Source organism: Mya arenaria, chromosome 7, assembly GCF_026914265.1.
Source record: "Mya arenaria isolate MELC-2E11 chromosome 7, ASM2691426v1".
NCBI lineage: Eukaryota > Metazoa > Mollusca > Bivalvia > Myida > Myidae > Mya > Mya arenaria.
This window is the reverse complement of record NC_069128.1, coordinates 51739690-51767295: the sequence shown is the minus strand read 5'-3', so window position 1 is coordinate 51767295 and position 27606 is coordinate 51739690. Positions and strand designations below refer to the sequence as shown.

At 32.0% G+C, this 27606-nt stretch overlaps 1 protein-coding gene across 1 annotated transcript; it reads left to right on the top strand.

The window, feature by feature from the left end:
• Positions 1-606: 606 nt before the first annotated feature.
• LOC128241231 (E3 ubiquitin-protein ligase DTX3L-like) lies at positions 607-26866 on the top strand. The gene is made up of 6 exons (XM_052958180.1): positions 607-611; positions 904-1011; positions 19645-19661; positions 20166-20278; positions 26416-26630; positions 26749-26866. Exons 1-6 carry the CDS (start codon positions 607-609, stop codon positions 26864-26866), a joined length of 576 nt encoding a protein of 191 aa, XP_052814140.1.
• The last annotated feature ends 740 nt before the right edge of the window (positions 26867-27606 follow it).

The window sequence follows — 27606 nt, the reverse complement described above, 5'->3', positions numbered from 1 at the left end:
TTTAGGCCAATTGGACAGTAAGTTATCAATAAGTGCTAAAGAAACGAACATATTTGATTTCAAGAACTTTAAATCCAACTAAGACGATAAGGTTACATTATATATTTAAATACGGATGATAGGTAGTAAAAATACCTCTAAGTCTAATTACAAGTTGATTCCAAGTGCGTAGTTGTTTTCGAGTACACTCTTTTTACTGATCAGGATACAGGGAATTCCGTAGGTATGTTATTAATAAAAGGTGTTATTTAATAAAAAAATCGCCTTGGAAGCATAAACAAATAAATTGACAGTTAAAAACTACATGAAATAACGTTTCAAATAGTGTGTTTGTATGTTAAAATAATGTCAAGTTATAACATCAAGAAAAGAAGGTCGATAGTAAATGTGATTTTAAAAGCAATATTCCGAATGTTAATATAGTTTATAGGATGCTATTGTAGGATTTTGTATCAAACTTGATTGAATAAGTGTTGAAAGATACGTAGGTGTGAAGGTGGAATGAAACATTTTGTGGAAAAAGGTTAGTTTATGTTTTCTGCCTTCTTTCCTTTTGAGATTCAAGTTGACAGACCAGCCAGCCAAATTCAAATTGGATTAGACATCATGCGGTAAATTATTAGTATTTCACAATCACTTTATGAAAATGTATCCAGACAGAAGCGAGTTTGAATCTTTTAAGTTTATCTTTTCTGTTTGTTTCATTCCTAAATAACATTGTTTCATGCTGGTTGTAAATTATTTCGGTCACGGCCATGAGATTATATCATTTTCTAATGATATATTTTGTTTGCTTTTTTTTTTTTTTTTTTATAAATTTCAGGTTTTTGACTTATCCCTCAATACTTCTTAATACATTTCAACATTCTGTAAAAGCACAAATGTATTGGTTCTTTTTTATAGCCACCTGGTTGCTGAAGCTCGAGAGGACCTTTATGGACAAAGAATCCTGTTCAAGATAGTTCTGTCTGGAATTCCATACCACCTCCAGAGAATGGAAAATGTCTTCAAGTAAGAGGAGATTGCAAGAAGCAAGTCTGACTCCTCCAAAATGCTTCTTTGTAGTCAATTACCTTGGAGTTGTTTAATACTCATTGCAAAATATTCAAACATAATATATTTCATCTATTTTGTCTTGATCTTTGAATCCGTCAAATTACACTATGACTATCATTATGTGACTATATCAACGTTATCAACGTTGACGTCATTTGATGTTGACGTCATTTCCTGTTCATTATATACATACAACCTGATGAAGGCCGAATGGCCGAAAAGTTGTTTCATAAATAAATAATTTGTGTTGAAGTTGGACTTCTTTAATTGTCAACATATGTGACTATATCAAATTTATGACTACATAAAAAAGTTTGTATGCCTCAAATGATTGTTAACTTGTTAACCTTCAGAGTAGTAGTTAGTACTTTTATTCTGTTAAAAACATTGCATTTGTGTTATTTGCAGATTCTGATGTGCCAGCAGCCTGAAGTGGTCAAACCATTTGAAACTTGATGCAGCACAGAATCCCATATTTCAAGAGAATGCAGATGTTAGTCACCCCTGTCAAACTTGTTTGTGTGAATAATAAAAAATGTGACATTTACTGCAAATATGTAATAATTGAGCAACGTATAGACAGTTGCAAAACTCTGTTCTGTTAATTTTGTACCATATTTAGTATTTAAAACCAGATACTTTCAGTTGTTGCTGGTTTGTTCGGTTTCTTTTATTCATGATTTTTTCAAGAAGACACCAGTTCGGTTTATAGTAGTTATGGTGTTTTAACTGTCAATGAATCCAAGATCACTGTATGTTGTTGAACTGATATATATGTTAAACATTGAAGATCCAGCTGTCAGTACAGAAAACACTGATTGTGCTTTTGAGAACACTGAACTTTATCAACATAATTTGACACTGCACATAATGCAAGCATTTTTTCAAATCTATGTAAATTAATAGTAGATGACTGTAGCCTTAATTTGTGCATATTAACAAACATTATACCTTAAATAAATATGTCCATTCTTTGTGAATATAAGGTTGATCGGTCCGTATATCAATGTATTTCAATAAAAGTCCAGTTTTTATGACGTTAGCGGTCCATATCATGTTTTGGCCGGTCCGGACCTCGCCAAAAATAATATGGACCGCTGACGTCATACAATATGGACCGCTTACGTCATTAAACTGTTGAGTGATGCTTGTAATTTTCACAAAGATTTGTTAAATTAAACGCATCAAAGGCACTTTAAAATTATTAAGTGGTAAAAAGTATTCGGTATAATATAAGAAATATAACACACCACTTCGGGCCATATGGCTAACGCCTCGATCCATATACACCTTCAGGGGCTGACTGGCCGGTCCTTTTAATGTCATATGGCCCTCAGTGGTGTGTAATATTTCTTAAATGTGAATAGTTTAATAGCCTCATGATGTCATTCTGTATAAATTATATAATATAATCATTTTAATTGTTTCAATTGTTTTCATATATAAATGGTTTTGGAACTGAAATTTGGTCTTCTTCTATTGGCTGGTACACTCAACAAGTATAAAAAATATATGAAATAGTGCTTAGTGAGCTCAGCTGACAGTTTTTCACTGGGTTCTTATTTGGGTGTGTTCCAACAATATCACTGACTTGAATACTTTTATTGTATATTCTATATAGATGCTAAATTTAGAATATATTTTCAGATCTGTTGAATGTTGATTGTAATTGCAATGTATCATTTCTTTTTAGATCACCCTGTGGGTTAAACATTGTGTGAGGGTTAGAATAGAAGTCATTTGTTTGTAATAACACCTTGATAAGTTTAATCTTTAATACACTGGGTCTTGAAAGTCCCATGATATAAACAATTGGTTTTGACTATTTTCATGCTTCGTTTAGAATATACCTCATAACATATTGGGCCTTTAAAAGTTAGACAATTTTAACATTAATTTATTCATACAATTTTATTTCCCACCAGATGTAAAAAACAACAACCTGTTTATCAAAAAGCAAGACAAAAAGGTCACTGTTGGTGATCTGTAAAAAATACATGTGTTGCTGCATATTTAACTGTCACAGGTCTTTTGGTTTATACCTGATTTTAGCAAAGTTTTTTACAATATTCATTAATTGAAATTTAGATAATTTTAATCATTAGACATGATGTTTGTCTGATTTGTCATTGCAAACACAAATTATTTTGAAGTTTATTGAAAGCATCGTTAATATAATTCTGTAATTAAAGCAGAATTGTATTTGCCCTTAAAATCTAAACAACACATTTGTTCATAATTAACGTTTTTCAACTTTTTTGGCGGGGATGTGGTGAATGTTTTTGTAACAAACAAATAAGAATATATTCTGTATTCTCACTGAGATATTTTGCAGACAATTTTCCAGAGCTGCTTGGCTACATATTGTTCATATACAATCATAATTATTAGTAATTGATTAAATGTTTTGCCATGTTTTACTATCATATTGAAATAGAGTTTTGCCCATTCAATTCTAGTTAAATTTATAATTACCCCTGCTTGTAATATACTTCAGTGCAACATTATTGATATGTGATCATTTTTAGCTTGACTATTCGATGAATAAGGAGAGCTATCCTAATAACCCGAGTGTCAGCATCAGCATTACCACTTACGTTAAAGTTTGCGTACCACCTCAAATATTTTCAATTTTTATATATTATGTGCACTCTATCAAGCATTTTGATAAAATTATGCCCCCTTTTAACTTACAGTTGATGTTAAAGTTTGCGTACCACCTCAAATATTTTCCAATTCAATTTATGTAAATATCTCAGCACATCATGTATTGCATTGAAATCTAATATAACAGTGATCAATGCATGTTTCTCCAAAACTTTTCAGTCCATACACCGAAAAGCGGCGGAATAACCGAACGCGCTGTCTCTGTGACAGCTCTTGTTTTTATTTATTTTCTGTTTGTTACATATTCCTCAAATACGTTTGTGTACTTGATCTCAAATGCATAGTAGCTTTATATAAGTTAGTTAAGAAGAATAACTCTAAACTTCATATGAAATATAAAGTAATGCATTATATATAGTTTATACACTATTATTGAAGATTGTTGCGTATATTTAAAAAGTTTTATTAACATATACAAAAAAAACGTTTCCCTTTTTGTCCTAGTATGTTTCACTTAGTCATTAAGTAAGCTTAAAGTGTCCGGCAATAGCACTTCAAGCCCGTAGAGGCAGCGCCTTAGTTCATATTAGTAAACAACAACGGTATAGACTTGATAAATGTGGCATTAAGGGACTTTCACGAGTATCAAACATCAGTTGTGCCTATTTATTGCGTGTTTTTAATGCCATTTGATAACATTTGGCATATCTGCATTTAACCATTGTCTTAAATGATTTAAACATCTCTTGTTTTACATACATAAAAAAACTGTTATGTTCATAAAATCGCTCGAACATCTAATTTTCTTTCTAAACAAGTTTGGAATTACACATATGTTGTTTATTTCTCATTTGGTGTTTGCAATTGAAGTTTGTGTTTGTGAAGATTGATCATTAGCGTGATTTTGAGGTCATAAATATTTAACTATAAAAATTTTAATGTTTGGTGGAGGAAAACTGTATGACCGAATTTAATAAAATACTACAAACGCACATAAACTGTAGTATCATATATTCACGTGATTGGTATGTGTCGTCATAAGCGTAAACACGTATGGGTCAAATTTCAAATTCCAATTCGTCCCAGTTTTGGAATTCCTTTTTTCAACAGTAATATTGCTTCGAGCTTTAAATGCGAAATAGAAAACATTGTTTACAATACGATGTGAAACAGGACGAAACTCATATTGTTATCAATATACAAATTATTATAAAAGCTTCAGTTACTGAGCATAAAGGGTTATAATTCGATAGTACCTTTAAGCTATTCTGATAGCGTCTATGGAGGGAACATTCACACGCCTATTAAAACTAGCAACACAGTTAAAGAACTCCCAAATACAATATTAAACCAAGTAATTTTATTGTATTTATATTTTATTGTAAAAACAAAAGCAAAAATGCCATGTTTCAACCAAAATGTTCTTTCAGACGCAACTCTTACTGGATGGCTGAAGAAGTTAGCTACAAATTTTATTAAATAATCATGGAGGATCCATTCCACAAATGTATCCGCTCAGACCCAAAGATTCAATGGATCTGTAAGCCTGTTCATAAGCAAAGAGAATTTACTGGGCTTACCTTTCGCTGGTAAGTCTTCCAGAGGTCTCGGCAAGGTCCATGGTTTCAACAAAACCATGGGTGGATCACGAAAGGCTACATAAGTATTAGCAGAAAGAGTAAACAAATTTTTGAAACATAGACATATCAACGACTGGAATTTTAAAACGATACACAGGACAAGTCTTGATTGTTATAACTATGTATATCCTATATCTTTTACTGTTATAAATGATCTCCCATCAGTAAAGTATCAATAACTATACCACATCAATATTGTATAAGGCCATGCCCCGTTATGAGTGGTAAACCTATTTTACATATACATGACGTCTGGTTAACCTGTTGTTGTTTATTGTTTTAATCCATAGCTATATTTTTCGAAAATCCTGCTTACGAGTCATACGTATCGGAGCTGTGTATTTAGTTCGTGTTTCTCTACCCTCAGTAGATGTACATTTTACTGACCGTTCCAATTACACTGGTATCGCACCTTACATTCCTTGATAAACTCCTCTATTTATATATAGTATATATGCACTGTGATGTTTGTGGAGTTTTGTACTGTTGTTCCATGTTTATGGTTTGTAATTGTTTGTTTTTGTGTTATATGTCTTTGGCGTTTACCCCGTGCCATTAAACGGGATTTATGTTTAAACGTTCGACTACTAAGCTTTTTTCTGTAGTTTTTCATATAAAAAATGATACACGAACTAAGCATACTATTTAAGAAAAGTGCTTTCATTTAACCAAACGACCAAGAGTAATACCACTGAACATCAACTATCAATATGACTAATAATATGTGAATATATTTGCAAAATAAGTGTAAATCAAATACTAATAAATCAATTGTCATTCAGTATATCTATGTACATTAGGTTTAAACGAACTCATTGGGGGAAAATGAATCACTTACAACAACACGTAAACGGTACTTCTGATCATTACTCGAACGTGGGAACAGTATTTGAAAATAATACAATGGTAACATGGCAGATTACTCAAGATATCTATTTAATTAAATACACTCTAGTTTCCTCCCATGAGCTTATTTCTCACCAAGTTGCATGCACTCTATCGAGGTCATATGATATGGATATCACTGAGTCATAACTTAACCCATTTATCTTATTTGAACATTATCCATGCGCAAATAAATGTACAATCTAGTGTTTTCAGGTAATTTCATGCATACAAATTACAAAACTACTAAACAACAAAAAATAAAAATAAATATAAAATACGCAAATACAACAAATTCATAAGTTCAATAAATTAAAATATTGTATAATGCAATCTAAAATTAAATTTACATGTCAATAAATATATATGTTTAATCACAGATAAGTGGAAATAAAGAGTATACATATACATATATATATAGGCAACATTCCAGGACAAAGTGATATTTGTCTTCTAGAGACTTCTAATCTTCCGTTACAGTTTTGGATAAAATTATCATTTAGTCTCTGTTTAACATGAGCAAAAATAATTTATCATTCCCTACTTCTTGGAAGAGCCATACATCATAAAAACCGAGTGAACTCAATAGATCTCGTAATAACGAACACCAGCTTTTATTATTAGAATACCTTTCACATTCATCCAATAAAGTAAGATATATTTTCTTATTAAACTTATTATCACATGTACGTAATAACTTAACCCAATACTTTATGATATTATTGTATCTAATTATCTGGTAACTTACACGTCTAAACTCACCATAAATAAATCATTCTGTGTACTTCTTTAAACACTCAACAATCTTTTACAGTATTGCATATGTATTCGCTCTATGGTGTTGCATTTGACAAAGCCCCAGACTTCACTTCCATAATTTAGAATGGGCGAAATAAGTGTATATCAGTCATATCTAGCTTATGGTTAATAGTAAGGTCCGTAAATTTATACAAATACTTGTTTATCTTAAAAATTGCTTTTAAAGCTTGACCTTCAATTGTATTTTGGGCATCTGAAAATGAGCCCCCGGGAGTAGAAACCGTTCCCAGATAATTGATATTATTAACAATCTGAATTTCATTACCATTATAATGAAAATGAATATTTGCCGGCAGCCTCCCTCCCTTCCTAAAACAATTATTTTTGGTTTTATCAGTAATCACAACTAATTTCCAACGTTCACAATATTCCGATAATGAGTTAAGACTTTCTAGCAATTCCGCAGCATTATTAGCAAACACAATTATATCATCAGCACATGGTATTAGAACAAGTTTTAACGAATCAATATTGATTCCATTAATACATTTTCCATAGAAAATTTACTCTTAATCGTTTAAAAAACATCGAAAACAAGAAAGGCGATACACATTCTCCTGTCGTACACCTATTACACATTCATATGTTCCACTCAACTGGTTACAATACCAGTACAATACAATACCCTGGATCTAACTGATGAATAAATAGATTTAATGATACCAAATATTTTCCTCGTAATCCTAAATTAATAAATTTACTCCAGAGATTACCGCTATCAACATAATCAAAGGCTTTAGTAAAATCGATGAATACACAAAACAGTTACTTACCTTGATTAATAACATGCATTGATAAACAATGACGTACAAAAATATTATCTATAGTACCCATATTCGACTTAAACCCAGCCTGTGCTTCAATATATACAGAATAACCTTCGGCCCACTCAGATGTTTAAAATTCATGTAAAACGTTGCCCCAAAGTACATAATAGCGTTATATCCCTATAGTGTTTTTGTTTATTATTTATTTTCAATCTGTTTAATTTATAAATACATTAGACATTGATTAGACATTGATATTGTTTATATGTATTAGTGAGACAATGAGATTATATGCTCAAAAGTGTCAACACTAAATTGCCCTGAGCCAAAAAAAAAACACACAGAAAATTGACCTTACTGTGATAATAGATGCACCACATGGGATTATCATGCCAAACATATCTTAAACTAGGCCTTTATACATATCTTTGCATACCCAGTATACACCTGTATAGATAAAAACTATAATTACCTTGCAGTGCTATCATGGGGAAATATCCAATATGCAACCTTGGTCAATTGTATGGTCATACATCATTGATTCCATTTACTGTATAAGTTCGTTATATATATCGATATTTTGCATAGACATTAGTTCAAAATACTCTTCACATTGCAATGTAACCATCCGCTACTACAAATATCGTAGTGTATGTGACTTGCTTACCCAGGACGACAAAGGCCCTGAAATGTTGCCAACACCGCCCGACTTGTCAATATATGCGATGTAAGTTCCATGCAAAGAAGACTAGATCACATCCAGATACTTCAGATTTTAGGACGTTTCTTAAAATATGGACTACCACACATGCTGCTAGAAATCAAAACCTTAAAAGTTTTTATGGATTTATTGTATAATAACTTACTTGGCATTCTCGTTTAAAATAATGCATATAGCTTTCAGAATGTTTTTCTTTGTTTTATCGAATGTATCCTTTCGATCATTCCTTTTTGCTTGTGATACATATGTACTAAATGGGGCCTTAATAATATAGGTGGTTGTATTATACTTACAAAGGAGAAAAGATTAAGAGATTTAAGGAAAATTTATGATTCTTGAAATATTCTTTATTAATCTGTTATATATTTATTTGTACAAGATAAGTAAAATCATTTACAAACGCTTGTAATTCTGGTTTGTTTAGTTAAGCTATAAGTTGAAATATTTATGTATTATTATGTATTATTACCAGCGATTTAAATTTACTAATACATTTTACTAGTTCTTGAATATACGATATAACTATTAAGCGTCGACCTACACAAACGCAGTTGCAGGTTGTACACTTTAAAATGTCATTACAACGCACCGAACTCCAAATAAGGAAAAAAAAACGTAGACCGCTGTATTTATCCATTTTCTGTGAAATAAATATGCAGTATTAGTTTACGCAATAAATATGAATGTGCATATCAATATGTTGGTTAGCGTTCTTGAAAACGCGCACATCTCCTTAAAAGGAACGATGAGTGTTTTATCCTTTTTCCTCTTGTTTAACAAACTATGCAGCATCAGTTCACATGATATTAAACAATTTTTAAGGGATGATTATGAACAGGATAGACGTTTTTGATAAATATATATTCTGTATTGTTTTTACGACATAATGCATGGTGTTTTCGTTCAAGCTTGGTACGCACAGTAGAGTTTGGTCACTGTCGGTAGATACACTTTAGCGACCTGTGCCTCAAATTGCGTTTCGCGGGTTTTAGCAGACCAAAAGTTTTACAATATCATTGTTCACAACTGTATAATTAAGTTTTGACCATTTTAGTCTTAATAATTGATGCATGCAGTATCCGCTTACGAATCGTACAGTATTAGAAGCTATCACATGAGGGCATCATCATGAAAATGTTATCAAATACATTAAACAGTTAGTTTGACAATAATTACACAGATGTACACACACGTCTTCAAAACGGAAAACGAAGTTGAAAGTTGGGTTTTCCCAAATCAGAATGTTATAGTATTGACCTTGGTACAAAAAAGTCTACATTACACTGTACGTTATGAAGGAACTGTTTGGAAGTGGCTCACGACGGCGCAGAACTCATTCTCCGGTCACCTTCAGATGTCCTGTAAGAGCTATGAGTATTGTTGTACCTATTTCACCACTCAGCCCAAACCAACAAACAGAAATTTGAATACTTTCGGATGCCCGTCTTAAATATAATTCCCGATCGACAATAAAAATGAGACAATCGTCGAAAGCCGACATAGTTCCAGTTTATCAAGACTACCATTCACAAATTTTAATTCGTCATTATTCATTATTTATCAAAAAGTCGAGAAGGGATTTTCACGAGTTTCAATCGTCCTCCAATCATTTTCCATTCATTGTTTTTTCTTTTCCTTTTATTGCATGTAATGAATACCTTCTGAAAACATTTGCCGGATATGAATTTCACCTTTGTTGAATAATATCTCCATATCTGGCTTAAAATACACTTTGAAATCTTTCAAATTGTTCGAAATGTTTCAAAGTAAGTGTTAAGTTTTATAAAATGGCTCGATCACATATTTTTCTTTGTTCACCACTGCAAAATAACAAGATATATCTCCCATTATCTGTTTATGTTTAAATATTTATCAAGAGCGTGACTTTGAGACAGTGGATGTTTGATTCAATTAATGTATGTACACATTTTAATATTTGGTGCAGGAAGACTTAACGTTATGACCGATTTTAATAACTGTACTGCACGCGTACCTAAAACTGACATTTCATATATTCACGTTTTTGGTATGTGTCGTCTAAAGATATACGAGGCACGAATCGGTGAGCAAAGCATACCCATTCCATCAAATGAACTTTTTTGTTTTCAATGTATTGTTTCAGTCATTGAACTTACATTTTAGTCATATATTAAACAAAGGCGCTCTTTATGCCATATATTCCAGAGTGTTTACAGTCCAATTTTTAATATCTAGACATAGTTCTAAATGAAATCGGAAATTAATATACAGTTATACAAATAGTGTTACCATAATAATAGTTGCTTTTCCATGATAATTATAGTAATATACATTGCAATAGAGTAAAATAATTACAATGTATCTATCTGCATAAATGACGTATTTTGACGTGCTTGTCTTTTAATTGCACAAACAGTTGGCCAAATAATACGATAACGCTGGTTCGCCATCGAAAAGACAGTAGGGTGAATATGTTTGTCCTCAATATATCTTGCCCTCGTAGTCGTTCATGCAGATCGCACAGATTTCAGTGTATTTCAGGAAAATTTGATACTAAAATTCCTCTCGTACAACACCTTATGACTCCATAATTGTGCATGTTTTAGTATAAGCAGGGCATTCGTTATAACTATGATTCGCAATTTAAAGTTCAAATAAATATTCTTCTTGTTTTCTTTCGTTTGTTTATCTTCTTGTTTTTATTGCATTGCATAGCCTAATCAGAATTAATTTATTGATGTAAAAACAAAATCACAGGGTTACATTTTAGGATCATGTGCACGATATGATAATACAAAATATGTGCAAATATCTAAAGTGCCTTTTCAAGGATGGACAAATCCATGGCACTTGTTAAAGATGCACTCTCAAATATTTACCTTTTTTACAACTTTTTTTTATTTTTTGTCTTCTTAAGAGCAGATTTTTGCGAAAATATCTGCTTACCAATGATAAAAGATTGCTGTCATAAGATTAGATCGCATATTTTTATATTTCCGTTCGAAAATTAATGTTTTATTGCTTAAACCGTTACTAACGGTTTAAAAATAATGCATAAAACATCAAAAATTGAACTTAAATATAAAAATCTGCAATCTATTTATTTTGCCAGCAGTCTTATATAACTGGTTTCAATGGATTTTTGCAAAACAATTGCTCGTTCCAAGACAAAAAAAGGAAAGTTGTCAAAACGTTCAATCTGTGAGAGTGCAGCTTTAAATCCAGTTAGTTTCAATTATATGATCACACGTGAAACACTTTCTTGTTTTTTATTCAATGTTTGTTCAACATTTCCTGATACATGTATCTTATTTTACAAATAACTATTAGACAATACTAGCACAGCACAAACATATCTACACATACTCGAATAACCATTCGGAACTTGTCTTGGAAGTCCCATCTTTATAAAGCGTTCATGTTATCCCTCTGTAACAGTTATCACTAACAGACGAGCATACAGCATTCCATTACAGTACTCTTGCTTGATTATGATATTGCTTCTATACTAAATAAATGTTTAAATTTGATAGAAACAGTGACAGATAAATGCATATTTCACATGAACTTCGTTTATGAATCTCAGTAGATACATGTTGACGGGCATTCTTTTAGTGTCACAATTGCTATACAATATACGTTACAACTCTATACAATTTAACATTGTGGAACATAGCAGCACCCAATTCAAGAAGTTTCGTAAATAAATAAACCGCAACGTTGTTCTTCAGTTAAACATATCGTTCATATGTCTCAAATCATATAACTCAGTAATCTCAACTAGTTTTACACTTATCTTAATTGTAATATCTTTATACTTCGTTATACTGTTTAGTTTAAATTTTAATTTCATTATTATTATAGGGATTGAATATTAGTAGACAGCTCAGTAGCTATAGAACGTTGACCTTTATTTCAATATGGAACAACTTGACGTGTAAGAAAGATTCAGTTTTTTTTTCTTTTTCTTTTTTTACGTTGCATCTGAACCAAACTTTAAATTCTCCTATGATACGTTGTAACAGTAACATCTACTATTATTTACAAAAGTATCCAACAAATGTGGCCCGCGAGTCATTCCTCAATTAGGCGGTAACAAGGTGGTAATCAAAAGTTTCATATTTATGAATATATTCTGTATGTATAGTTATAGTAATTAATGAATATACTATGTATGTGTAGTAATGATTTAACTGGTTATGTGTTGAAGGTCGTACCAAACATACGAAATATAAAAACAGACATTGCAAGCGGAACTGGTCGCCAAAGGAATCACAGAGGAGGAAACAGGTCAGACAGAGAAGTTGCAAGAGTCTTTCACTGTCGATGGTCAGTGACTTTTACTAGTTTATATTGTCGAGATTCTTCCTTTTAATCATAACGTAGTCCATTCAAGTATACGCATTATGGATTTATATATCACAGGATATGCCCATCTGTTGTTTTCTTACTATCATTCGATTCGCAGATGTGCCTAATTCCAGTTTGGATTTGAACCTCATGTTAACTTGGAAATAGTAAATATTAAATTGAACTGTAATTCATAACGACATTTAACTGTTTCATATACAGTAAAAACTGTTTTAATTGTCCAGTTAAGATGGAAGGCGACCCTTGGCGAATGCTCGAGTGAATGTCTACAAAAGGGTATACAAACAACAACAACAGCATTTGCCTAGTTAGGGACTGTTTTTACATGTTCAATATTCGAAACAATTTTGGAACAACGAGTCTGCAAAATATACCACTGACGTTTAGTTTACGACGTCTGTTATTCTTTTGCGTTCCATGTGAAAACAAAAACGATTTTTTCATCAATTATTCGTTTTCTCTTTAATTGTGTCTTGTGAAAACGTTTACGGACATATACATTTGAAGCGTCTAAAACGTCAATTTTCGCGGGAACAACGATAAACCTGCTTATTATTCAAAACTTATTGTATGTAAACGTTTAACATGACGTTATTCGAAATATTGTTTATGTTATAAGGTCAGATAAAAAACTTAAGGTACTTTAGTTTTGTTTAAAGATCTGATATTTCATATGTTTAAGGTATTGTTTATTTTTGTTAAAGTAATAAATCAACATTATTTTTTTCTGCTGAAGCCAGAATACATAATTCATTCAGAAATTCACCGATTAAAAATGAACAGATTTAAACGTTTTTATAAGCTCAATTAGTTATGGGTTGTTATAACTCACGTAGGGCACACGCACTGCTCGCAAAAGGCAGGGACGCACGCACGGGCACACACACACCACACCACACGCACGCTCTCACACTCACGCACGCACAACAGATACTTTGAGTGCTTAATGACGTTGCTATGTTAGCTTCTGTATCATTGGCATTCACTGCATAGCTAGCCGATTTGAGTGAGGAATAAGTTAAGGAAAACAGAATCACAAGGTTACTATGACAATAAGCAATACGTTAATCAACGCAATTAAAAAGCGTTTATATATATATATATATATATATATATATATATATATATATATATATATTCTTGATATATCATATAAATGAGACAAAATATATTAAAGGTACCGTTCTGCAATAGTTATGACAGGCAAAGACCTAGCAGTCAAACTTTATATATAGAGAGAGATGGGAAATATTTATAAATCATCAGTAGGAATAGGATTACCAACTAATATAAGTATAAAATAAATACACAACATAAAAACACCAAAAGGTACTAGTAGTAGTATGAAAAACTAATATAAACATATCTAGCTCAATACTCAATTCAGAAGCACCACGAGGTACAGTAATACATTGCATACGAGTACGTTTAATTACCAGAGGTTTTAAATGGAAGCAGTACAAGCTGTTATTAGTAAATAATCTAAGTATAATTACGATGGTGTTAAAATAAAAAAAAACAATATGTGTAAGTAAATTACATACTTATGTATTCCGGACTGAAAAAGACAGAATCACTACAAAGTATATTAAGCACATTATTGGTATATTTACCAGAGTGCCTAATACAAAATTGATATCTATCAAGCAAAGCATTCTACACATAAAGCATTTGCAAGAGGATCCTGTCTATGTGCGAATAAGACTCCTAACTCTAGGTGATTCTTGGAACACCTTATTTCCATTAGAATATATTTCCCCTGAGCCTTCTTAAAGCGTTAACAGTAAGTTTTCCCCATACCAAGTTATTTCTTACTGAATGTGACACTAAGATGTCACAACAAGGCGTTTTTTGTTGTTGTTTTTTATTTATGTTCTAGCTTTTTTAACATGAACACAATTTCGGGAGTTGCAATAAAACTTTTGAACTAAATAAAGCCATGATTATTTAAACCCGTTTGGTAGTTTTTATTCTTTTTTAGGAATTCCACACGCTTTTTTGACGAGTAACAGATAATTATGTGTGTGAATAAAAACACTGCCTAGTGTATTATCATTTCTAAACGTGAGGAAACGCGTGACAATGGCAGACTCAAGAGTATGAGTTACGACCAGCAAAACAGAAGGTAAACATGAAATGACAAAAACATACGAATTTAAAGTATTATTAGCACGCCTTTTTACGACTGTCATTTATCATGCACTCATATCATTGTCAAGAGAATAATAACAACCATCATGTGCATATAAAAAAAGTTTCTAAAGTTAATGAAACTGCCGTCTCTTCGTTAAAATACGGCTGTCTATATATACTGTTCATATATCAGAATTGTCTGCCATATTTCAATTTTATATATAGTGTTCTATTATGTGCTTACTTATCCTCGTAGAATAAACATCATAAAGTAATAAATACTGTACGATTCAGATAGGATATTTTCACATTGTTTCAAATAATCTAAATTTCGAATGTCCTCGTTGAAATTGAATGATTGTGAATAAAAATTAGGTTGAGTCAATTAACTTATAAAAAATACTTTTGACAAACACTCAATATACTAACTAGGGACATACTTTTCAAGTCTACGAGAACGGCTGAATTTACATGTTTTTATATTTATACCACCTTTACCTGTTAAAAAATACCTGCATATCGCAGTAAACCGCATCACGGCGATACGCCGCGTGCATGTTTTTGCAAGTCGTATGCGGTAGAAACTGATGAACGTGGCGATGACGCGGAATATAACGCCGCGATTTTCCGCAATGACGCAATCTCTCCCGCGGTTGTATCGCTTTTATTTGCAGAAATCGTGTAGTTGGAAGTGCTTACACTTTGAAATTATGTATTTGTCCACATGGGTTTCTATATAATATGTCAATAAAACTTGAAACATAAAAACTTAAATATCAATATTCGTACAGTGGAAACTCACTAAACCGGATCTCCACAAAACCGGAATCCTCGGGATACCGGACTTTTTTCAGAGTCCCGTTTTCCCCTTCTATTTTCAATGTAAAAAATCCCTACAAAACCGGAACCCCGGATTTCCGGATACCGGACAAAAAATCGAGAAAATTTGTTAGTTGTCAACGTAATTTTACCTCACAAAACCGGACGTTTATTTGTTCAAACATGTCAAAATAATTTTGTGTATTAGGAATTCGCGAATCGCGTGTCACTTTGTTTTGACAGCCGGTGCGTCGTTTAATATTACACCTGTGATGTTGTGTTAACTCGATAATGATGATTGCGCTGTGGATTGACTGTCGCGCGATAATCAAACTTGTGAAAAGAAAATTGATTGAAACATTAATTTGTTAGTTGCAGAAAATAAAGAACTAGAAACGGATATTTAGTGGTCATTTTGGAGGGTTGTTTTATCGAAAGACTTGGAAAACAGATGATTATAAAAACGCAGAAATGTTTAATTATGCTTATCACTTTTGCAAGTGCTTTAATCATGTCTCAAACTCCGTTTAAACGTCGGAGAATTGAACTGTCCCTAGAGGACAAAAGACTTTAAACGTTAACTCAGTTAATAGTTTGAGTAAACTTACCTCGTACATCAGATCCCCACTAAACCGGAATCCTCACTAAACCGGAAATTTTGTCCAGTCACGGTTTAGTGAGTTTCCACTGTATTTGAAATTCAGGGCGCATTTTGTTAGCGCGCCAAATTTCCCAGAACCGAAAAGTATTTAGTTGAACTCATCGTCGAACATAGTGTATAACATTTATATAGGACATCGGGTAATAATAAAAAATGTTTTATGGATGTAAAAGTTTTTTTAATGAAGATTTCTTCATCAATGGAAAATCATCTTTAAAAAAGAATTGTTCGATATGACGAAAATCGTTGCAATACCATATTGTAAGACGGGATATCAGTAAATGGTGAAAATGGTCGAATGGAATCGTACTACAGCTAGTTTACGAAGAAAGCGAAAAACTATCCTGACAATGTGTTAAACCCCTAACAGTTGCCACGATACTGAAAGTATTAGGAGTTTTAAAGACTCTTTTAAATAAAGTATGGTATCGTTCGAAAAGAACGTACGGGAATGTCCATTTTGTATCACAATATATCTTTGAATAAAAGAACTTAAATTTACGGAATGTATGCTATTTTTCAGCATAGATCCTTTCGTGTTTTACTTTGATAATGATGATTAAAATGATATGTACAGGTTTAAATATTACGTGGTGCTGGTTCGTATTGATATATACAATTAAGATTTGCATTAAATGACTCGATAGACTCATTCATACATAGATCGAAACTATAATAAAACAATTGTTTTACTATTAAAGGCAACATCCAAATATAACACTTTCATGCACTGACATTCATTTGAATTCCTGTATAATCAATTGATCAATAGATATGACTCACATTGAAAGTTGTTTAACATGTGTTCTCATCCGGAATACTATCTAAAACCTACATAGCACGAAGTAATAGTCATTTCAAACCAACTCCAGTGATGGTTTCTTTAATTTGCCTTCAGCTGTCAAAACTATTGTCTTTTATTCGTGAATTTGTTTATTTTTCTGAATCAAAGTAACGCACAGGAAACTCGTCTTCAAATGCTTAAACATTGATTTGCGTGCCTTTATTGATAACAGCAGCATTTTATTCTATCTCAATTTCTGTTTTTATTACTGATATAAAAATCGTTTACCGCCATTTTCTTCCGAATGTGTCGTTATTAAATATCCTCATGTTTTATTAAACCTTTTAAGCTAAGCTTAAGCTAAATAAATAAATAGTAACACAAATATGCATTAGTTGAAAGAAATATGCCATTAAATAGCACAAACTATGTATAACAGTGTTTTGTCGTCTATGTACTACATCTGGTTTAACATTTACTCAGTAATTAAGGAGTTGCAAATGATAGGAGATGCACATGGCTATATAATCTTTAACGTATTTAATTATCCCCCTTTTATATCATGTCCACGATTTATGTGCTTCGATATGATACACCGTAATGTAAAAGCGTTTCTTGGTGCACAGGGGAGAAAAATGTTAAACGAATACATGTAGAACATGTAGGAAACACACATATTTATCATTGATTTTTTTTTAAATTATTCCATGTGTACGCTTCCGAAGGGAGCCATATAATATTCGGACCGTCAGTCCCTACTTAAGTCCATATGTCTGTACCCACGGTTTTTGCACACTATCTAAAGAACGTTTGTGTCCAGGGACCTAAAACTTGGTTAGCAGGTTGGTCATGACAAGCAGATAAATCCTTGAGCGTTTGAAGCTAGCGGGTTTAAGATTAAGGGCGTGGCTATACTAAACTAATATCCATCCCCAGCATAACTGAAGAACGCTAAGGGATATGGATCTCAAACATGGTATGCAGGTTGGTCATGACAAGCAAATGAATCATTGAGCGTTTGAAGCCAGCGGATTTAAGATTAAGGGCGTTGTGACATTAAGCTACAATCAGTTTCCGGCAATAACTGAAGAACGCTGAGGGATATGGACCTTAAACATGGTAGGCAGGTTTGTGATGACCAGCAGATGAACGCTATGTATTTGGAAGTCAGTGGGTCAAAAGATAAGGTTGTTTTAACCTTAAACTGAAAATTCTAAAATTCAAAAGCTGAACAATGTTCAATCCTCAGACCCCAAACCTTGGTAGACAGGTTAGTCATTATCATCAGATGAACCCTATTGATGTTGAGATCGGTGAATCAAAGAACAAGGTCATTGTGAATTAAAGCTGAACACTGGCCTTCTTGGTTATGGTTTTTATGCTTAGTAATTTATATTACTTTCAATATTTGAAGAGGGACATTAGCAGTATCATTTTATAGAACATATTGTTATAGAACCCATGCGTTCAAGGGCTTTAAGCAGGGTAGCTCAATAGTTTACCGCATGGTTAAGTTTTCAAAATTTAAATTTGACATGTTTCTGTTAGGATTGAGCATATCCGATTAATGTTAAGCCCGTATCATTACATGCTATGATTTTTACTTCAACGTGTATATAAAGATGCACATTAAATTGCACATTGCGCATGTATTACACTATTTGTCATTGAAATTGGGCGTTTGGGGAGCAGCCATCGCTTTAAGAGATACTCTTGTTGAGTTGGTTTTCATAAAGAATTATCGAAAGTATGAACATTCAGGGATACCTCGATGTATGCTTGGTTTTCATAAATGTTTTAGAATTTCTTTTAATTAAGGTATCGTCATTAATATCAGATATTCCAAAATGATGTTTATCTCGGAATAAATGTAAAAACAGTTATGAGACCATTTTACATTTTAAAGCAGCTTGTTAGAACGACAGATACGAGACACTGTATACGCTTTAAGGTTTCTTTTTAATTCTGTCAATAAATTTTGACCGACCTTATCCATTTTCCATATTTTTTAGCTAGCGTTTACATTTGTACGAGTTTGATTGTGCTAAATGTTTGTATACTTTTTATTGTATATTTTACCAAAATATGTTGTGTTTAAACCAAGCCGATGTGGTTTGCCTGGTATAAAACGAATATACGTTAAACAAATAGTCTATACAAAAGCTGTCAAGAAAATCATACATATTAGATGAAATAATATTGATTTGTTTTGAGTTGACATGAACGCTTTATTATTTGTATACAATGTAATAATCATATCATTGTATGCAGTTTATGACGATTAATTGATTATTTTGTTTATCGATGTCACAACAAGTTCTTTGTTAATAAATGCTTATTGGCTAACTGATTTTATGCATTTAAAATAGATTAAAACTTAAACTTAACCATGTCTTTTATAGGTTTAAGTTCTTAACTGGTGAGTTTAATCGGACCAAGATGATATTTTAAATTCAAAGGACCAAACAGACTAATTTGATGTTATAAACCTAATATCTAAGGTCTAGGAAAAGAATTTTACAAATTAAAAATAATATATTATCAGGGTTTAACCCCCACAAATTCGTCTCTAATTGTCTATCGATGCGGTCGCTAAAAATCATAAAAGTTGAAAACGGAAGGCTGGTAAGCTATACGTACAGATTCAAATGTTAAAACTCAAAGAAAACCATAATACACTTGAAAATAAAGGCTAATGGTTGATAGTTATATTTGAAAAAAGACAGTATTACGACTATATTTCCTCGCAAAATCACGTTCACTTAAATAAATGTGAATTTAAGCTTGTTTGCATGAATTATTTTGTTCACCATTATGTGGATATTGCAATATTTCTTTTCCATCATGTTTATCCCATGAAAGGTATCAAGCTTCTTAGCAAATTTTGATTATACTCCAAATGCTTTATATTATTTATTTAAAGGAAACCAGCCACCAGGGAAAATGACCGTATCTGTAACCAAATTCAGTTGCTCAGGATATCCGAATGACAGAACCATTGAACTGAAATATGAGTTCGCCGACGGATGCCAAACAGTATGGAATGCTTGTTGTGGTATAAATTTTATTAATAATCGAGTTTGAAAATGGTGAACAATTTAAGCTTTAACGTGCTATGAACTATAAATAAAATTAAAAAACAACATTTTTTTAGTTTTCATAAAACCCGAAGCGAGCGAAGAGCGAATATCTTTTTTCTTTCAATAATAACCATTATAAAGAAGAAAGAGTGTTCAATTCGATAATAAAAATAACCAATTTGAATTCAATCTTGATTTTAAACTCTCTAGACAATCGACTAACATTGAAATACATACTGTGTATTCTTCCGTTTTTAGTCTTCCGTTTTTAGTTAGCACAATACATGAATAAACCAATTTTCGAAAATCAAAACATACTTTAATTATGATGATAGTTCATAGCAAGCCCTGCTTTAAAAAAACCGTTTTAAAACAACTTATCTACCTGAATGACCTCAACATCATTTGCAACGGTATTTATTCATTTATGGTGTTGGTTTTAGATGTTTAAACCCCAATTAGCATGTTTTACACAGGCAGCAGCAAACAATTAAGGAGTCCATATACATTTTAATTGCTTGGTTTAATTTCGTGTAAATATCACAGTAATTGCAACGGCATGTGCTTACCTAAATGAATATCGTAAGGGTATGTTCAGAAATATTAAGGTCAGGGATTTATTTTATCCAAATTATGCTGTCAATATAAGAACTGTTTGTCCGAACCAGTGTTCCTTTTTATACTGATCGCTATTTGTGACCAGATATGTGTCCGCAATTGTTGTTTTGTGGTCGTTATTTGGTAAAAAAATATTTTAAACATCATTTCCTACCAAACACTGAACAAATTCCTTTTAAGATAATCTATAGAATTGATCTACGTAATAAGGTCAAATTCTACTCACGAGTTTCATGACTTGAATTAAATATAAGCCTTCGAGCAAAATACTTTACAAATGTAAAAAAGCTTGGACCAGCGGCAACTTTCATCATCATGAAAAACATTTCACAGTCAAATGATGTCAATTGAAACAAAACATACTCGTAAGTAAGTTTTCATTTTAGTGAGTAAACATTTAATCTAGGTTAGAAAATTACAAAACATGTTTACCAACAGTGGCTCACATTTGGAAATAAAATGTTTATATTGACAAATGGGAGTAGGAACGTTATTGGTCTCAGTGTTAAAACATTGTCCAATTTCCATCCACAAACGATATCTTTTTACGTATTATTATAAGTACAAGAATCAGGTACACATTTTATAATGCATAATTAATGATAATTTTGTGGATGGAATGATGAACAATGACTTTTTGTATGGTCACAACACATTTATTGGCAAATTATAACATTAGATTTAAAAAAACAATCGAGCAAAAGTGTATTTTGATTGAACTCTTAACTTGCTGATATACAGTGTACAAATCCACGCATCGATTTTTTCCCTTTACGAAACACGACACCATTAAATATAATTTTTTAATTTCACCTTTCAAAACAGCTAAAGCCACGAAAAATACGGTTCGCGATAAAAGAAATATAGGTAAAAAATATAGAAAGGTTTGGTAAATCCGCTCTTTAGGCAACCAGTCCATAAATTATACATTTAACAGAGAATTGAATATAGACATATACACTGATGCCACAGGATCAGACAAAAGTTTTACCAACAAACTAAAATAACAAAAATTGACAACTGTTTGAATTCCTCAAACAGTTTTTTTAAGTAGTTATATATTTTGCTAAACTTCACATTTATTCAACATGTGTAGTGACATAACCCTATTATTTAATGGCAAAGAAGCGTAGTTCCAATAGTTTTAACTTATATATACATTTTGTGGAGTTGCTATAACGAAAACACAATTCTTTCTAGCACACTTTCACAGTAAGGACATTATTTAACGCAGTATACATATTATTATAAATTTTAATTTCAATCTTCAAGCAATGAAATTTCCACAGAAAAAAAGGAATACGCTCATAGTTTGTAAAATGCACTGTTTTATCACGAAATAAAGTGTGGCAAAACATAAGCAGTGTTACGACTCGGAGCTGGATCTGTCAGCAAATGTCGATATTTGCTTAAATATCGTCTTTGAATGCCACAACTTTCAATAGCTTTACTCAAGGGTTTCAGCGATTATTTGTTGCGTGGTTGGTGTATTTACATTTTCACGTGGTGGTATCACTGTATTGTTGAAAAGACACAATATTCATCTCTGTTATATTGATCCTTGTTGCCTATTGGGTAAGGCGTCGGTTTTCTTCACTTTACCAGCATGGGTTCGCACCCCCTCCCCACAAAAAAAATATTGTTGTTACTTTAATTCTATTTTTCTGGAGTTTTTGATATCATAGTGTAAAATAATAAAAGTAAGCTACAGTGTCCATCTGAAATTGTTCGTAATTCATCAACTTTGCATTAAGGGCCTGTCACAGTTCCAACGTGAGTTGGGAAGGCAACAAATTAAAGCCTTCGAAAAGTTCCTTTTTTATGTAGTTTTGATTAACAGTCTTTTTTGGAGTAAAACAAGCATCCTTCGCATCATGGTTCGGGTAATATTGAGTTGACCAATATTTACGACACAAGACTTAATCACATTTTGGATGAATGATTTAAATTGTTTTTCGAAAAGTCTGTCAATAAAACCACCAAGTTTTGTTTCAATATGCTACAGACTACCTTACCGAAAATGTCTTATGGGTTCTTGATGACATCTTTGCAAATAAGAATAATATTCAATAAATTAATGTAAGATAGTGGTAACGAAAATGCAAATATCTTTCTTCAAAAAACTGCTATCACTACAAAGCCTCAAGACATTGTTGATTGGGTAGTAATGACTATTAGGACACAAAACATATTCATTGTACAAAGACTTTTCCAACAAAATGCAAATGGCTTTTAGATTGGCAATATGAACAAAAATCTGCTTTCTTAAAATGTGCTCTAAACTTAATTACAGCTACACATATTAAAACGGATATATGTTTATACATGTTAAATATTGAACCTCAAAACTAAATAAAAAATGTTTTTAACTTTTCTGCTGTGGTCCTCCAAACCACATTTGCTCACCATGACATCATTTACTTTTGCTTATTTTGACGTCTTAAACGTTCAACATATTCGTTTTAAAATAAATTGTGTCCATCAACAGTTTGTTATTCTCAAAGATATCCAAACCCATGTGGGTACAAATTGGTTCCAACAATAGTAAACATGCTTGTATGAACATCGCTGTCAACATTTTTCATTATATTGTAAAATATTTTAGTTAATTTTGTATTTGGCATACTAGTATCCGAAATACGATTCTAAAAGATTTATTGACATTCAGAAACTATTTAGAATTTGTTTTTGTGCAAATTTTCAGTATGGTCCATAAATCTAACTACAATGAAAGTACTAAGGACAATGATAGGGTTACGACTCAGCAGTATATAAATAATTATGTCCGCAATTCATACGACATATACCTTAATATCTGTGTATTAAATAATACGTTCAAATATCTACCATCTTGAGCATAAGATATAACCGTTCTAAAAAGATAAAGTTTAACGATCAAAATAAAATTAATGATAACACGTTTATTATAAGTTATGCTGTCTTAACATCGTTAACTGTATGTTATCTTATATAATTTAAACGTTTATTATAAGTTATGCTGTCTTAACATCGTTAACTGTATGTTTATCTTATATAATTTAAACGTTTGAAGTGGCATATTCAATTAAATGGCTTAAACACATAAAACGCATATCTATTGCAAATAATAAAACAACGACAGCACTGTACATTATAAAACAAAACATCACATCAACATGAAGCAACTAAATTTATGGAACTGAATCTCGTAACCATCTCATTTGTTCAAAGGTGACCGTGCGTTTGCCAGGCCTGTTGTCAACTTTAACCAAACCTTTTATATGTTCGTAAAGACAGAGAACACAATAACAAACAATCACAAACAAGAAACATGGAACAACAGTACAAAACTCCACAAAAAAACACACTGCATACATAATATATAAAAAACTAGGGATGTTTATCAAGGATTGTAAGGAACGGTCAGCAAAATGTAAATTTACTGGGGGTTTAAACTAGTTTGTGTGCACAACCAGGTTCATTGTAAAAGTCCTAGTCGTATCTCTTACTAAAATTGAACTTATTGGCATGGATATACCTCAAGCATTTACTACTGTTTGCAAATCAACTTTAATGTCCAAATTTTGAAGCATCGGATAAACGCAGCTTTTACTCCGTCCAAATACATCAAGTGAATTTCAAATTAATTGCAACATCAGTATTGTCGATCGACCCAAATGAACGATACGGATTGCTTCAACCAGCGATCAGCATCACGTGGAACGTACTACTGACAAGACCGGCTCATGCCGTCGCAAAGCATACATATATACACTGTTTGTATTGGTTTCACTTAAACCGACTAATCAAATCGCAGCACAAGAACGATGCCGTGATTGATCGTGTTTTTCTGAGCATAATAGCAATGTGATTATGCTTTGTTTAACTGATTGATTATACATATAGGATAAACATCGTGGTTGTATTGTGTCTTACTTGTCTGTGAGGCCTGCTTACAGGTAATTGCCGGAATATTTTGAATATTTTCAAAACCAATACCTTTACGATGATACTTTATACACTAACCCAAAATTCTAACGCATCGCTTTAAGTTTTAGTTTTCAAGAAGACACACGAGAGGTTGCATTTTGTAAATTTATAAATTATTTTTCAAAGTAAAACAACTTGACAAGTTGAAAGCAGATACAAATAAAGTTTTAAGATCAAATAATAAAAAGTCGCCACAATTAAAACAGTGACAAACAAACAGCCAATATGCCTTCGAAGTACAAGAGTATTATGGCCGGTATTGCATGTTCCGGAAGTCAGCATTCTTAGATTGCATCCGTGTTAAGCATCAGCATCGAAATAATTGAAATTATAGTCCATGTGTCCGCCAAAACAGTGTTGTTTAGGTAGAAGTAACCTTATAGTCGAACTTAAAAACTCGAACAATCTTTTAAGTATATACTTCGAACATATACAGTAAGATCTAATTAAGGAGAAGTGCAGTGTACAAGAAAAATAACTCTGAGTGTAAGTATTGGTTGAGTTATTGTCGTCTGTTTATTTCCTTTTCACTTCAAACTTTATATACATATATACCGCAAGAATTGCAGTGCACAGCAACTCTGGCTGCAGTGTATTTTTTGTTATTGCCCTTCGTTAATTACTATTTTTTGAAGGCTCTTATTTTAGTCTGATTAAAGAATTGTACAAAAGTAGAAAAAAAAAAACAGAATTATTTTTCTTTTTAAAGGTTATTTTTAAATGCAGTTCACAGACCCAAAAGCCTTTGTTGGGTATTTATATATTTGTCCATTGTTGATATGTAAGCCTGGTGACACTCTTATTCAAAAACAAAACATACACATTAATAACAAATATAAATTTGACTGATAAAACTCTAGGTAACTGCTTACTAAATAATGCAATAATGGAAACTATGAATTACTGATAACAAGATTGTAACCGTGTATTTATAAGCTGAAAACTCAAAAAATATTAAATGATTGGTGAATGCTAAAAGATTTACTGTGATCTGCTATAGTCTCGTACGGTAGTCTGCGTTTTATGCACATTTCTTTCAAATTAAACTCGGTAGTCTTCATAAGTACCATTGTTTTCGACATTAATTGTTCCTCTTTGGATTATCAAAACAAAAAGTATCAAATGTGGTAAATCTTATTTGGGAGTAAGAGTGCATCTTTAAGGCAAAGTTGATACTGTTTTTATTTGGCGTGGAATATGGCTGTATGTTGCTGCTCTTGTTAAAGTAAACAACGTTGCAAACGCCATTGCGTTAACTTTTAAATCGTTATTGCTTTTAAACTAATATGGATACATAAGTGATCTGAAGAGTTTCTAAAACATCAAGATCTTAATATATGAGCATGTTACAAAGACATCATATTTTATTATAATCAACGATGCGGTTAACGACGGTGTTTACTTTATCAAAGTGACAATTTCTTCTTTTTAAATAAAAAATCTCTTAACGTCAATACGCTCTGCAAAACACTGGTTTATAATTCGATAACGTTATTTATTTATAAGGCCGAGCATAGCGATCCTGGAGCGGCTTATACAGGAATTCGCAGAGTTGGGTACCTACCTGACAATTCACGTGGCAGAACAACCTGCAGGATGCTAAAGGTTGCCTTCAAGCGCAGACTGGTATTTACCATTGGAAGATCACGAACTACAGGAAAGGACAGTGTGATAACATGGAACGACATTCACCATAAAACCGACCCGAGACCGCAGTCACGGTATGACATTTAAATACAATGATGACTATGTTTCGTATTAGTGTTGCTTTAGTTAAGTTTTGTTTTTGTTATCCTTGAGGTTTTATATTTGAAGTATTGGGTTGTTGTTTGTTTTCAGCCTTGGCTATCCTGATCCAAAGTACTTGGACCGAGTGACAGAAGAACTGGCTGTAAAAGGTGTAACGGAAAAAGATATCCAGGATGATGATATACTGGAAGGAGTTTTAATAGTCTAAATTAGATCACTGATTATCACTGTTAACAATGTACAGCAGTATTAATGTACAATATGTCCGGGTATGTATTCATAAAAAAATCTTAAGTCATTTCTAAACCTAAGTCAATGTCCGAAACTTTTTATAGTCAAGGATTTCAACATAAACGTTTGTACATTCCATTCAAATAATGTAAACATATGTTATGATTGTTTTTTATTATTATAAATTATTATATTAGAAATTTAACTTAGGAAAATGTCTTTATATGTTCTATGATACCGGCTATCTGGAATTATTGAAGGTCTTTTTGAAACCATGCGTTTTTTTATGAACAATTCCCAGAGTTAGAACACTGATGATTCTGATTAATAAACTCCATGATTAATAGAAAACGTAACATTGTGCCTGATTTTTGTAAAAAAAAACGTTTTTGTTCTTTTGTTGTTTCTTTTTTATTTCAATAACAATAATGTTTTGGTTTGTTTATTTCCAGAGTAAGTACAGTGATTTATTTAATCAGAGAAGTACAAGGGGTTTACCTATTATTTTTATTATTATAAATTTATTCTTAAGCTTCCTCAAGTTAATGCATACTCTAAAACGTACATCAAGAAATGTACAGAATACTGTTGCCCGGCTGATTACACGAACATCTCGTTTTAGTTATATTACTCCTACGCTTTAGGAATTACATTGGCTACCGGTACAGAAAAGAATTGAATACAAAATACTGACAACCACATTCAATGCTTTACAAG

Excerpts from the sequence above, each read along its gene's own strand:
- LOC128241231 (XM_052958180.1), top strand. Across the intron at positions 20,279-26,415 it reads TCGCCGACGGATGCCAAACA|GCCGAGCATAGCGATCCTGG; the intron begins GTATGGAATGCT and ends TTTATTTATAAG. Across the intron at positions 26,631-26,748 it reads GACCCGAGACCGCAGTCACG|CCTTGGCTATCCTGATCCAA; the intron begins GTATGACATTTA and ends GTTTGTTTTCAG.